Below are 14,862 nucleotides of genomic sequence, written 5' to 3' on the forward strand. Positions count from 1 at the left end.
GCCTAGGGAACATTGAGGGGCCTGTGCAAAGAAGAGACAGACATCTGGTAAAAATTCTGCTTACAGCTGGCAAAAAAAAGCTGTAACAACAAAGAGGAATGAAAATGAACCTCCAGGGAGAGCCCAATGGTTTGAGATTGTCCAGGGTATCTATTCTACGGATGTTCCTGGTGACTAATTTCACAATTTAGACTTGTCAACTAGTCTGAAGGTAAGGAGAGAACAGTTAAAATTGAGTACAATTTGTTAACTGATAGGGTTAAACATTGCCCGCAAACATTCTGTATGTATTAAGTGCCATATAAAGATGTTAATAACATTCAAAAACCAAATTGGATTACTAATACAGCTGAAATGTGTGGCACTTTGCGTCATGCATTATGAGCATTGCACATTATGATAGTGCTAGTTGCAGGAGGTTGTCTTACAACTACAATGCAACAGTTACCCAGCATTGTGCACGTATAAAATATTAATAATTAGATTAGCTGAGTAGTATTTCTGATGCCAACTAGCTGCAGTGGCAACTTATCACACACATCCCTAATTTATTCAATGGAAAAGCTGACATACCAACTAAAGATTGAGGGTGATATTTTTGATAAGAACCGGGGAAATGGATAATTTGCATGAAACCTGAGACCAACAAGTAACTGCATTGTTTAATTAAGGAATAACTGAGAATGATAATGTGTTTGGGGCTTTACTGCCTCTGACAGCTGTTTCTGTTGCATTTTTTCAAAGTTGCATTGTTCATGATGTTGCATTGTGTTGAATCAATGCTCATGATTTTCTGTCTAAAGCTGAAACCTCATTAACAATTAAAGTAACAAAAGAAAAGACAGATACCTGCTTGTGAGAGGGGCGCTGCTCTCCTAAATCGAGACAGGTCACCTCGCTCGCACTGTCTTTGCTGTCTATGCGGAAAAACTCCATTGGCGTGTGCTTGGACTGATCCAAAGACAGAGGCGCAGCGGGGGAGGGCAAAGGACTGAAGACCTCACTGCTGTCCTGTCCCTCGCTGCGGTATTGCTCATTGTCGAGGGTGTGGCCACTTCTGTCGGACGACTCTGTGAAAAAGCCAAGTTCCTGAGAGCTGATAGGCGAAGAGAGGCTGTCGTTGCTAAGAAGCGAGCGGCTCCGCGAGGACGTGGTGGTCGTCGCTATGGGCACTTCCAACGACAGCATTTCCTGTTCGCTCTTCTCCTCCTCCTCTTCTAGTGCATCTGGTTCTACTTTCTCTTGTTCGTACTCATTGCAAAGTGTGAGATAACTGTTGGTGCACTCTTCCTCAGACGTGGCTCCAGAGTCCGAATGGGCCCCAAGTTGTTCCACGAGCCTGGGAGCGAGAGTTTTTTTCTGAGGAGAAGCGATGAGGTTCTCCCCTTCCTTCTGCAGCCCTGAGACAGAATCAGAACAGGGGGCAGCCGGCACAGAACCAGAACTGGCTGAATCTGCGTCCAGCTGTGGTATAGCATGTTGTGGAGAGCGTACAGCCGCTGTGTGGCTCTTCTGGATAAAAGGGATGTCAAAGCTCTCATCTGGGCTGGAATTACGAAGGTACTTCCCGATGTGAGACCACAGCTTCCCACCTAAAGATGAAGGGGGAAAAAAGCATTAAACACAAAGAAAAAAGGAGGGAGTATCTAACACAGTAATGAGCAGAGGTATTAAGAGGACGAAGGAGGGATTAAGAGAAAAAGCTGTGCAGTTTCACATAGTTACAGCACATTTTCACTGCAGAAAGTTTTCCAGGAATGTTTTTGGGAACTCAGCAGCTTCATCCCCAACAGGGGGAACCTTTGTCTAAATTTAGTCTATATAGGCTGTAGTACTCGTGTTCCAAAAGGTTCCTGCTCCGGGGTTAGCAGCAGTGAAAGTTGCTGAGTGGTCAGATAAAGGCTCAAGGCTGCTACAATTTGTGTTCACCATTCATTCACACAACTTCAGGATAGGGACGGTTTATTTATATTTAAATTAAATTAGCAGAATTACTGGGGGCGTAGAATTATGTGGCTGACCTCTTAATCACGCATGAAGATGTTTCAATCCAGCAGAAACATGGACACATTAAAAGGAGCAATGTGTAAGATACGGCCACCTGTTGAAGGTAACTCGAATAGGGGGCAGCATATCACCAGAATAAATGCTAACTGCTCTTCACTATACTTTTTGCTGCAACTATCTTTGGCGGTAGCTACTAGCTGCCTTAGCTCACTTAGCCTATTAGTTGACTCGTGTCTGGCCGGTACTGCAGCTCAGAGCACTGGGGGAGTATCTGTAAATACCATGAGCAACAGAACCAGGCTCAGCTCTCAGTGAACATGGCCGGGTCAGGACCCAAAACCCAAAAAGGCCAGCTTGATGACAGGGAATACTCTACTGACCAGGACAGTGACTGTGGCGATGATGAAGCCAGCAGGTGGGGACAGGAGAAATATGGAACAGGTGCTACAATATTTTCACATCTAACGTAGTGGATTAAGGATCTACTTTCAACTGAACCACATTTGGTGATTTTTGGACGGTGGAAAGACTTTTTATCGCACATTGGCATACACATCATGGCTGTCTCATGTACACTTCATTGGTTTGGAGTGATGATTGTGATAGTCCTCAGAAAATAATGCTACAGGTATGCAAATGTGGTTAAAAAGCAAGTACATCTCTGGTCTTACATAGTGTTTACAAAGGTTCCCAGTGTAGGGATGAAACTTGGTGGCCACAGAGGACAACCTACATGTAATATTCATTGGCCACTGAGTCATTTTTGTGGCCATGGACAACTGGGTTATTGTCAAACCCTGAAAAAGGAATGCACAAAAAGAGACTTTTAGCTCCTGACCTTGGTTTCTGCAGCTCCTTAGTTACTGGGACTATTTAGAAAAAAGGCTCATTAGTTTCCACTTAGAAATGAATAACTAAGGCAAACAAAAACAGTTATTATTGAACCCAATTTGGCTAAATGGGGTTGGGGAGGGTGTGTGTTGTAGGTTGCCTCCGTAATGTTAATATTTTGACTTCTCTATGTCTTACACGCACACGCAGATATACAGATACACACACAGCTGTAGTGTGAGCAATTGGAAGGCAGCATCTGTTGTGTGTGATGAGAATGGATAGGGAGTTCACAGTGATGATAATGATGGCGGGGCAGCTCGATGGCTTAGAAAGTAAAACCATCCACATGTTGTGTTTTGTCCAATGTCACTCAGGTCACTGCCTCCCTCCGCCTGCCTGTCTATCCTGATTCACCCCATCAGCTGCCAACAGCATACTAAAGACACATAAGGAGCAACCCTGGATCTTCTAACTGTAGAGAACCTGCCTTTTCTGCCTTTGATTGGCTTTATTAGATCATGTTGAACAGCCCCATATGATACTCAGTACTGTCCACTAATATTAGCGCAGGGTGGTTATAGAGTGCGCCAGATTGAATAGGTTACAGGGCATTAAAAAATATGGCTGCATTTCATTGTACGCACTCACCCACACACACGAGCTACACACACATCCTAGAGTGAGTGGGATGTAAGGAGGCCCAGGTGTTGGCATAGCTAATGAAGCATGGCGCCACCTGGTATTCAGAATAATGACCTGTGACACACACCCATCTCTATCAAACATCTGTCTGGAACAAGGGCAGAGAAGAGAGGAAGAGGGATCAGGCGAAGGAGGGGAAAAGACAGTTGGAGGTAGAGAAGACAAAAGAGGGAAGATAAAACTGGTGAGCATGGGGGGGTGTGTTTTTGTGTGCGTGTGTGTGTGTGTTACCTTCAGCGTACTGCAGCAAAAGAAAAACTGCGTCTTCAGAGACAACGAACTTCTTCAGCTGCACCATGTGGGGCACAGAGTGAGGCATGACTGTCCTCTTCGTCCACCCACAGTCACTGCTCTTCCTCAGACCCTGCAATGAGACGAGAGAGGAGAAGGAGGTGAGTAAGTAAAGGGATAGTTTGGATTATCTGATGTGGAGTTTTAGGAGGTACTTATCGATAGTCGGTGTATTAACTACAGTAGATGCTGGGCGGTACGTCCCCGATTAGGAGAGGTACAGAGGAGCACCAGCACCAGAACTGTTGTGGACGAGCTCAGCAACAAAAAGTATTTTACTCAATTAAAAAAGGTCTATGCTTACTTTGATTTTCAACACTAGATCTTTAGCTCTTCCCCTTACTTTGAACAAAAAGAAGGTTTAATGGGTCACTTCATTATTAAGTTTTGACTCATCAGGTCTGTCAGACATCACCTTGACCACAACAACTGTAGCTGACAGTCCACAAACGAGTTGTAAAGTCATGCAAATCTTAAGCATGTTTTTGTGTCTGTGTGCACCCCACAACTGTTTGTATAATTGCCCTTCCAGACAATTTCAGTCTGTACAACCATACCCAACAACCTCTGCGATTAGCCTACAGCGTAGCACAGTGAAGTTAGTGTTGAGTACATCAAAGGTCTTGTTTTGTCCATAACCTAAAGATATCCAGTTTATTGTCACAGAGGACTAAAGCCACCAGAAAATATTCACATTTGAGAAGCTCAAATCAGAGAATTTGAGGATTTTTTTCTTAAAAAAAAAAAAGTACTCAAACTGATAAATCGATTGTCAAAATAGTTCGTGATTAATTTAATAATAGGTTAATAATCAATTACTCACAGAAAATAGGACGTTCTGGTCTAGGAAAGCCTAAATCAGATATTTTGTTTGTTATTGTGTGACTTTGAACTATCATTTTAAAACACCACACACCAACACAATAATACGAGCAAAGTCACAGATCAATGCAGCAGTACACCAGCAGCTCCAGTCTTCTGAGAGGTAAAATGACTAATTTTGCCTGTGGATTTTGAGAGCAATATTTGGCTTATATAAAATGGCAGGTTACAGTCAGAAAAGGCTGTCTAACAGCAGGGCAACGCAGTGGAAATATTCTAAATATAACAAACGCTTGCAGTGACACTGATTTGTTTTTAGGTGCATCTTTTTTAAGTGGCTAAAATATCTTTTGTTGCTGAACCTGTCCACAGCAGGTCATTGCTCGATTTCCACACTGGTACTCCTCTCTGCTTCTAGAAACATAGAGTGTGTCAGCTGCCATCTATTTTAGTTAAGCACCATATAAAATCCTACATCATCATCATTAAAAACTCTCCCCTTGAAGGTGGAGTAAGCAAGGAACAAAGAATACGCACTTAAGGACAAGAGGAGAAAAGGAAAATTAGCCCAAATAAGGAGGCCATGAGAGGAGGAGAAAGGTCAGTGTTTTAGTTTGTGTGTAGAATAAGTGTTTAAAAAAAAAAAAAAGCGAGGAGGAGAGTGTGGCAAAGGAGAAACTTCTCATTAAAGAGGTGCCAGCTATGCCCCATGGCAACCCAAAGTCACTGGATTCATCAAGCCACATACAGCGCGTGACTTTAACAGAGCCACACACGAATCTATCAGCGCTACACGTAAAGTTCACATTGGCCACGAGTGTGTGTGTGTGTGTAGGTATGCGTCTATGTGTGTGTGCGCACATGTGTGTAGTCATCTGTGCCTGCGCTGTGCGTTGGCATCTGGCACACGTCTCACACCTGAGAGCAGAGGAGCTGACAGGGACAGGCCCATTAGAATCAATTACACCGGTCACACACAGGGGCTTCTGGCACACCTCACACTGACACTTTACAGTCAGGACGACGAGGATGAGGGGTGCACGCGCGCACACACACACACACACACACACACACACACACACACACACATTACACTTACTTTCAGGATGAACGTCTCCTGTGTTCTCTTGTCCATGACCAGAAGAACCTGTGATGGAAGAGTGCCATTAATTGCCAGGTATGAACAGACATATACACAGTCTAAGATGATGTAGTGGTTGTGTCCTCGAGAGCGGTGTTTTTCAACGGCTGGGTCAGGGCACACATGAGGGTCACCGCAAGATAAATGTAGGTCCTTAAATTATACTAGAAAAACTGGCATTAACATGTTGGATCCTGCTGTGCCGAGTCCCAGCCACATAACAACGACTAAAAGGAATCTACAGATGTCTGCAGTATGAGAGCAAAAGAAGGAGGGAAGCAATACTAGCTGCAAAACGCTCAAAACAAAACTAAGAACAGTGTAAAAATGACAGAATGAACAATTTGACTTTCTATTTTAAGGTCACCATTCAATTAAATTTAAACATTTTTGCAAGCACTAACAGACATTTTTTAAAAAAACAAAAAAAAACAACAGATCAACAGATCATTGGTTTTATATAGAGCTCCAAGTAATGATTTTTGTCACTGTTGATTAATTTGTCCATTATTTTCTTGATTAATCGATTAGTTGTTAGTTAGTTGTTTCCCAAAGACTAAGATGACGTCCTCAAACATCTTGTTTTGTCCTCAACCCAAAAAATATCCAGTTTACTGTCACATGAGTTGGAAAATACCTATGTTTTTTTACTGTTTGGGATTATTTCATAGACCTCGCAAGACAAATAATAATTAAAACGTAATTAATCGTTAATGAAAATAATCAGTTTTCAGTCCTAATATACACAGAAAGGGACATGTAAGTAATCTACCAATCAAATTCACGGTCATTCATGTTTATGTTCATACATCAGATGCACAAATTTCTTTCCTGTGCTGCGAAACGTTCACATTTTGAGGCACCAGATATGAAAGATATGTAACTACAAAGACAAGCAATGCCTCACATTGGACACAGTATCTGCTAGCAGGGGCGTCTCTAAGCTCCAGCTCTCACTACAGTTTCCCTTTACTGCCTCCCTCTGTCTCTTCCTAACATCTTTATTTCCTCCCACCTTCCCTCTGACATGTCCATTGCTCTTCTGCTCCCTCGCCGTCTCAGGGGAGAGCTTGAGCATATGTGTGTGAGCCGGTCTGTGTTTGTGCGTAGCGCGGTGCGTGCGTATGTTCTGTGGGTGCTTTCTCTCCATGTGACCCTGGCGGGGACCAAACAGGTGCAGGCTAAATGGATATGAATGGAGCTGTGAGTAAACAGAGTGGCGGTGCTAGCCAGGGCGCTAATATAATTAAGACACAAACATCAGGGAAGGGGGGAGGTGGAGGAGAGGGGCAGAGAGGAGGGGGGGCAGTAGGGTGAGGAGCTCTCTCCATCTGTCCCCTCTGTCCCCATTAAAAGTGAAAGGAGGAAGGAAGAGGAGGAGAAAGAGGAGAGGAAAGCCAGGGCCATTTCTGCATAGCGTAGTTTCCACTCACGTTTTTTTTTTTGTGTGTGTGTGTGTGTGCTGTGTGTTCGATTTGTTTGTGACATATTGTGGATTTTGCGCGCACCTCTGTAGAGTAACACATGTTGGTATTGTGTCAACATTTTCCTTGGGGTTTTGTGTGTGTGGAGGACGAGCATCATTGATTCAATGTTGTGTGCCGCTCCCTGAGCTGCTTGCCAAGTCATTTCATGGCTGAGTGGTAAAGTTGCTTCGCCGGCAGCTGGTTGAGAGGACCAGCAACCTAAACTGACCTTGTGGTGGTCATAACTGACGCTAAACATACACACACTCAGCCCTTACCATGCCATCCAGTAAATCTATTACGTTTTATTGCCTCAGAAAAAAAAGAGGTGGTCGAAGAAAGGAAAGGACACAAGGAGGAGAAATCTGAAGATGGATACCACCTACATTTATTTGAGCTGCAGCAGTTATTAAAAAATGGGCGTCTGATGGACTTAAATGTAATTATTCTGTTAGGGCAATGATTATTGTTTTGTTTTTATCTTTAGAATTCTCCTTTTCCAGATTTACTACAAAATTCAACAAGAAAATTCTGATTCTGTTCAAATCAAATAAAGTGAAATGTTTATTTCAAACACTGATCAATTTTTGTCTTTTACTCGCTCTCTTGGCTGAAAAAGACAAAATATTTTTGTCAGTTCAAATGAAGTTAGAGCCGAAACAATTCATCAATTATTAATCAATTATTAAATTAATCCCCAACTATTTTGTTAATTTATGAATCATTTTGAGTCACTTTTTAAGAGAAAATGTCAAAAATCTCTTTGATTTCAGCTTCTAAAATGTAAATATTTTCAATTTTTTCAGTCCTCTGTGACAGTAAACTGAATATCTTTGGTCTGTGGACAAAACAAGACATTTGAGGACATAACTGTGGACCTTTGGAACAAGTTATCCATTGACATTTAAGGACCAAATATGACAGATGACAGATCAATCGATAATGAAAATAATCGTTAGTTGCTGCCCTAAATAAAATGACATTAAAGTAAACTCACAAAATGCAAGACTTGTCGATAGTAAACTGACCTTATCAATGACCCCTAACACCCTGTAAGCTCTCAGTTCCTCAGATGGACTCTGCTGTCCTCCTCTGCTGGTGGACGGGCAGCACTGTGCCCCCAAAGCCTTGGACAAAAAAACATAAATCAATAAATAAAAGCAACTTTAATGTTAAAATGTGATCACATTTTTTAGGTATCATGACCTCCTTCAACATGAGATCCAGATAATTTGTTAAAAAGAGCAAAAGTCACTGTCACAGTCAAAATATAAACTCAAGTCTGTCATCAATAAACCTGCAATAACTGGGTTTTTTGGTCACTTGGGGGCAGCAGACACAAGGTGGGGACAAATTGTCATATCATCATCTAAAGTTCAGGCAAACTTCTTGCAAAGGGTGTCACAATATACTGGTACTGACATTAACCATAATAAAGGCACAAACCTATACTGTATACATTTTATTTTATTATCTATTATTGCCATTTCAAAGGCATTATGGGAAATGTGAGCTGTGGCTTGACTCTCCCTTAATGCTACAGGCTCTGATCAAGTTTGAGAGAAGAGAAAAGTTGAGAGGAATAATAAGGAGTCAACAAGAGTGACAAATAGTCTCCTGTGTCAAACCAAGAAATGTGTGAGTCAGCTACTGGTGATAATCAAAGGGTTCTGTGGGATTACAGCAGAGCTGCTCCGTTTCTGTCCAGACAGAGGAGCACATGCGGTCTAGACTGCAAAATGTAGATAAATATATTTGTTCTGTGCCTTTTTATTGGGCATCAATGTGTGCATTGTTGGAAAAAAAATCAACTTAAGCATAAATGACTGTTTCAGGTCTGTGAGACAGACAGCTGAGCTTGCAGAAGCCGGTGCACACAGCTGCACAGATCAAAGCATGAAGTCTGTGTGTTTGTGCTCAGGGAGACAAGCAGCATTATGTTCCATTCCAGATTATTATCTTTATATCATAATACAAATAATATCCATAAAGTTAAAGTTATTTGCCAAAAAAAGAGACAAAGCACTGAACAAAGTTAAAGATGAATTTGACTAACAGCATTTTGTTTCAAGATTTCTATAAATATCACAATAATGTCATTACTGTAAATTAACTGGCAACAATAATCGTTAAGTGAAAAACTGATATCGTGTAAGAGCCCTTCTTCTTACATTATAAAAATCCAATATCTGTTCTCCTAGGCTTATCACCTTTTCACATTGTTTTCTGTCGTCCTTTGATAAATTTTTATGAAAATGTCAATAATTTTGGACCGTCAATGTGCAGTATATAAAGCTGGGGTTAACATTTTTTCAACACAGACTTACTGCAGTGTTTTCATCTGCGACTCGAAAGCACTCTGATACACTGCCTCAAGTGGTTTGAGGACCCTGGTGGATGCATGCATATAAAGCACATTTGCATAATCTAACATAGACAGCACGCGGGCCAATGACATTTCCCTCCCACTCACCACTGTCTGCGTTGACCCCTGACCCATGTTGCTTCTCAGATGCTGACTGGATATCTGTTCTGCACGCATCAGATACTCTGCAGTCTTCTTCTTCACCGCCTCTCGCCGCGTGGGACTGGGCTCGCCTGAAAAGGGGTGAGTGAGATCAATTATTTGTCTTTACGAAGCAGTTTTTAAAGTGCAGGGTTTAAAGTTTCTGTACAAGCATTTTATTTACTGACAAAACAGCAGAGGTGGCAAAAGTACTCACATTCTTTACTCAAGTAAAAAGTGCAAAAGTACTTTTACACTGAAGGACATTTCTACCTGCTATCTCTGTGCAAAGCTAACTAAACCTCAGTTTTTCTCCATCTTGTTATAGTTTTTCCGTCTTTTACATCGTCTTCATCTTGTCACAGAAAGACATTTTTGCTTAAATGTACGAAGTAAAAGCAAAAAGTTTTCAAAAAAATACTAAAGTTTAAGTACAGATACCTGAAAACTTTACGTAAGCACAGTAGCAAAGTATTTGCATTTAGTTACTTCCCAACTCTGCAAAACAGAATGTTATAACTGTGACAAGCTCATAAACCACCAAGTAAAAGTGATATGTTTTGGGTTTGGCTCCTCCACACTGTGGTGCAAGTTCAGGGTCATCAGCACAGATTCTCAACGACCGGCTGCAAAGATGTTATCTGACAAGAACTGATCATCCAATCACTCCCTCCAATCCTGACTGCCTACCTAAATAATGAAGGCCAGATGAACATCAAAGATGATGTGCATAAATACACATCATCGCATCAAAGCTGACTATCCACCCTTTGTCTATCTGCAGTGAAAACTTTACTGCTCCCCCCGATCACATACTTCCATGAAGTGTCCCTGTGCTGTGTCACACTATAAAAGATTATTTTTTTTAAACGTACAGTATACAAGTTGTTCCACTAAAGGTCTTTCTCAAAATAAAACATTAACCAAAAAATTAGTTTGATGGCATCTGAAGTAGAGAAGGATCATTGGAATTGTTTTCGCCATTATTAAACAACCGCTGTTGCAGATGAGAAGTATACAACTCACCAAAATATACAGTATAAGATGTGTAGCATTTTTAAACATTTTAATGCAGAAATGGTACATATTATAGCTTTAGCAGAAAGCCAGCATTACAATTTGAGGACCTAAAGTTTGAAAGATGTGGGTGTTCACCAGACCGAGAGGGTCAAAGGTGAAGATGTTAATGAGTTACATTATGGAACTTTTACAATCCACCACTAGGACTTTTTAATCGTGTCGACTAATCATATCAGTATTAGTTTTGTCAGTAAAATAGTTTGACACTTAACCCTCCTGCCCACGAATTAAACTGCTGCTGAAAGAAACTGCCATGGTCATTATTGATATGTAAGTATCACATGTGAAGTAAAGTAATACAAAAAGCTGACTGTGGATTTGAAAATAGTATTGATGAAGCCTGTATATGATTTTGACAATACTGCATCTGCAGTCTTTACAATAATCAGCTAAATAAAACATTTAAATAACTACTCTAGGTATGTTTTTGTGGTCTTAAACGGTGCTAAAGTTACCCAGCTCTCTCCCAGACTGACCTTGCACTCCTTGCAGCAGCAAGTCCACTCCACTACGATAACAAGAGAAAGCTGCCTGGAAGTCCTGCTCTTTCTCCTTCTGTACGGCCAAAGAGATGAGCTCACTGGCTCTGTCTAAGTAGTCTGACTTCACGTCCTTCTGGTTCCCACCGCTGGCTTTCTTCAGACTGCCGGAGAAGAGCGGCGTTCGGCCTGGCCAGCTGACCTCTGGGTTAGGGGCCGAGGAGGCAGGGACTGGGGCAGGAGACGGGGTTCGGCGATCGTGCAGGGAGGGCAAGCGAGGGCTGCAGCTGCTGCTAATGTTGGTGGCTCCCCCCTGTGGCTGGTTTGGGGAGGTGCGGCCTGAGGCCATGCCATCATCCAGCCCAGCCAGAGAGTCTGTATCCACAGCCAGGGAGGTCAGGTCACTGTCACTGGACGGGCCTGCAGGGAGGGAGCAATGCAAGGGTCAGTTTTTGTTTTTTTTTTACATTTTAAACAGTGTTTTTAGAATTGGGGTTGTACACACTTCATAATAAGTCTATGTAACCAAAAACTACATTCTAAATGAGCTCAAATGTACGTGGGTTTTATTTCAATCCATAAATAAACTTTACCTCCATACTCAGACGTGATAGTCAAATCATCTGCTCCACTGATGTCTCTTTGAACTGAAAAATTTGCACACATCTTTGAGTACACTGGAAACAACAATCATTGTAAATTAAAGGGATAGTTTGGATTATTTGATTTAGGACCTACAAGGTACTTATCCATACTCAGTGTATTACCTACAGTGGATGGCAGTCGGCACATCCCCAGTTTGGAGGAGCAGTTATATCACTTTAAGTGTATATTATATTCTGAATGTTTTCACCACTTTACCTTGTCGTTAGACTTTTCTGACAAAATATCGCTCTCTCCCAAACAACCAAACTTCACTGACGAAATTAGTAATTTTACCTCACAGAACATGGGAGTTGCTCGTCTCTCACTGCCTCTACCGGTTAGTTTGTTTGTGTTATTGTATGACTGACGCAATAACAAACAAGCTAACAATCGAAGCAGTAGTAGACCAGGAAGTCCTGTGTTCTGCAATGTAAAATTATTGTTTTTGCCAATGGGGTCTGGTTGGTTTGGAGAAAGCAATGTGTGGCTTATATAACTGTGGTTTACTGTTGGACAATGTCTGACGGCATTGGTTAAGTGGTGAAAATATTCTAAATATACAGTACACTTAAACTGATATTTTCTTTTATGTTTTGCTGTTGGCCCTTTCCACAGCAGTAGATTGCTTAGCTTCTCTGTGCCTCCAAACTGGGGGGGGCCCAACCAATATCCACTGTAGGTAATACACTGACTATAAATGAGTACCCCATACAACCCCACTTCAAACACTCTGAACTATCCCCTTAAGAGTAGGCGTTATTGTGTGTAATCCTACCGTCAGAGCTGCAGTCGGATAAACTGTCTGCCAGGAAGTCAGAAAAGGGCTCAGCTGGTCCAATGAGCTCTGAGCCGTCGTGGACCTCACCTCCCTTTAAAAGAATTACAAACATTGCAGTCGATCATCTCTCACAGAGGAGTGTGTCTGTGTTTCTGCATGCGTGTGACTGTGTACCTTGAAGAAATCTTGGATGTGCTGACTACTGTAGAGAGCAGGAATATTAGCAGAGAACTGTAGCAGGTCCTCAGAGCACTGTCTTCTCTCCTCAATTACTGAGTCATCAAAACGACCTGCACAACCACAGAAAGATAGAAAGATACACACACATATACAGTGAAATTGCCTTTAAGTGGTCCTGTTAAGTAAGAGTAGTTTTTACTGACTGAGTGATAACACTAAGGCGCCTCAAGGGGGCAGAGTCATCGCTACTTCTCAAGTGGTTCAAAGCTCCAGGATTGACAGCATTGCATTATAAAGTCTGTCACTATAACAGTTTTTATTTGTTCATTTCAGAGAAGATCACTATGTAACAGAACACCAGGAAAAAAAAAAGAAAGAAAAAATAAAACAGGACATATGCATAAATCCTCATAGGTCTCTTTGCCTTTATGTGGAGTTAAACTAGATGTCTAACACACAGAAATCAAAGGGGTTTTTCTCTTACCAAAGACTTTGGCCCGAGCAAATGGAGGAAAGAGCTCCGACTGGCTACATACATTTTTGTGCAGCTGCCAGAGGTTTTGATGAAGCTTCCGGAAATCACTGTATCTCTTCCATACTGTTATCTACAGAGAGAAAGAGAGGAGAAAAGGATGAAGATAGGGAGGAAAAGTTGAGGAATCAATAATTTCAAGTTTAAAGATGTCTGAGGCTTAACAAAAGGGATTATTCAACAGCAATTGTTAACTAAACAATATGTAGTGTTTTGTACTTGTCAGTAAAAGTAAACTCATTTTAAAACATCTTAATCATTCAAATGTTCACTATGTCTTGTTAAAGACAACCAAAACTTTAAAACTTAAACAACAGCACTCCAGAGCTTTAAAGACTGGGACTGAGCCAAACTCTTATGACAAGCTTTAAATTAGATTTCATTCCTAAGATGTTGACAGAGAGTAAAATAGAATATGCAAGTACAAAAACCCAAGTAGCAAAAGTAACGAATGAACTTAATAGCAAGCATTCAGCAGAGATAATTGTCCGCTTACATAAAAAAAAAACTTTTATATTCCATCGATCATTCGATTCTGAAACGCTTGAGTATTTCTACTGTTTTCCAAATTTTCCCCACACACAGTTCAATCAAATGTAATTATTTATAACACAACAAGAGCATATAAGAAGAATAAAATAAGAAAAAAGCACAAATCAAAAACAACCTACACATCATGTCCATTGTTCTTACTTGGCTAGTTTTCGTCTCCAATCATCCATCCAACATTCATCCAGTCATCTTACACAACTCACAGCAGTCAGACACAAACCGGGGTGAAGTAGTTCCCAAACTCAGTGGGATAAAACACCTGGCCTAATGATGAGATGCAAATCCAGTTTGTTAAAATCTTAACCAGTTGGCTGCTGTGAGAAAAACTGGCCTGAGAGCACCGCTCCCAAACAGGAACCCTGCTTAATAATGAAGGCATGTGTTTCTCTTTCTCTGTCTCTTACACATAAGCAGTAATTGACATCATGCTTGCTGCATTAGCTCTGGTTCCAGGCCAGACTGCATTCCTCTGTGTGTGAGAAACAGAAAAGAGTACGCATGTGTGTTTTTAACTGCATGTTCATTGATACTTTACGTGAAAGGGGGATAAATGCTCTGTAAAAGGTTTTAAAATACAAAACAGTTGTTTTGAGCAAATATGTTCCAGGTATTTCTTAATGTTTATCCTGTGGACAATAAATACCACAGTGTCAGTATTCTGACATAGAGACAGTGAGTTTAAAATGTTAAAAAAAAAAATGAATTAATGTGTGCAGAAGAGGAAACTTTTCTGACCAAAAAAGTCAAGCTTTGCTTCATAAATTCTAATGTGTAAGGGGGTGTGCTATGTAAAAGTGCTATTGGTCTTGGAAAGTTTTAACTAACCTGGCTTAAGCCAGTGTTTCTC

General features: G+C 41.2%; 1 protein-coding gene across 1 annotated transcript in view; it reads right to left on the minus strand.

Annotated features, from left to right (window-relative positions):
- The window catches only part of rps6kc1 (ribosomal protein S6 kinase B1), a 42,359-nt gene that overhangs the window by 24,653 nt on the left and 2,844 nt on the right, over positions 1–14,862 (minus strand). The window contains exons 3-12 of the mRNA XM_084737739.1: positions 13,416–13,536; positions 12,926–13,041; positions 12,749–12,842; positions 11,922–11,975; positions 11,326–11,748; positions 9,737–9,861; positions 8,292–8,390; positions 5,756–5,803; positions 3,775–3,907; positions 850–1,592 (exon numbers count right to left, since the gene is read on the minus strand). Coding sequence (XP_084593865.1) covers positions 850–1,592; positions 3,775–3,907; positions 5,756–5,803; positions 8,292–8,390; positions 9,737–9,861; positions 11,326–11,748; positions 11,922–11,975; positions 12,749–12,842; positions 12,926–13,041; positions 13,416–13,536 — 1,956 coding nt within the window. The remainder of the gene's footprint in view (positions 1–849; positions 1,593–3,774; positions 3,908–5,755; positions 5,804–8,291; positions 8,391–9,736; positions 9,862–11,325; positions 11,749–11,921; positions 11,976–12,748; positions 12,843–12,925; positions 13,042–13,415; positions 13,537–14,862) is intronic.

The sequence above is a fragment of the Lutjanus erythropterus genome, chromosome 15 (genome assembly GCF_056507025.1).
Source record: "Lutjanus erythropterus isolate fLutEry1 chromosome 15, fLutEry1.hap2, whole genome shotgun sequence".
Taxonomy (NCBI): domain Eukaryota; kingdom Metazoa; phylum Chordata; class Actinopteri; order Lutjaniformes; family Lutjanidae; genus Lutjanus; species Lutjanus erythropterus.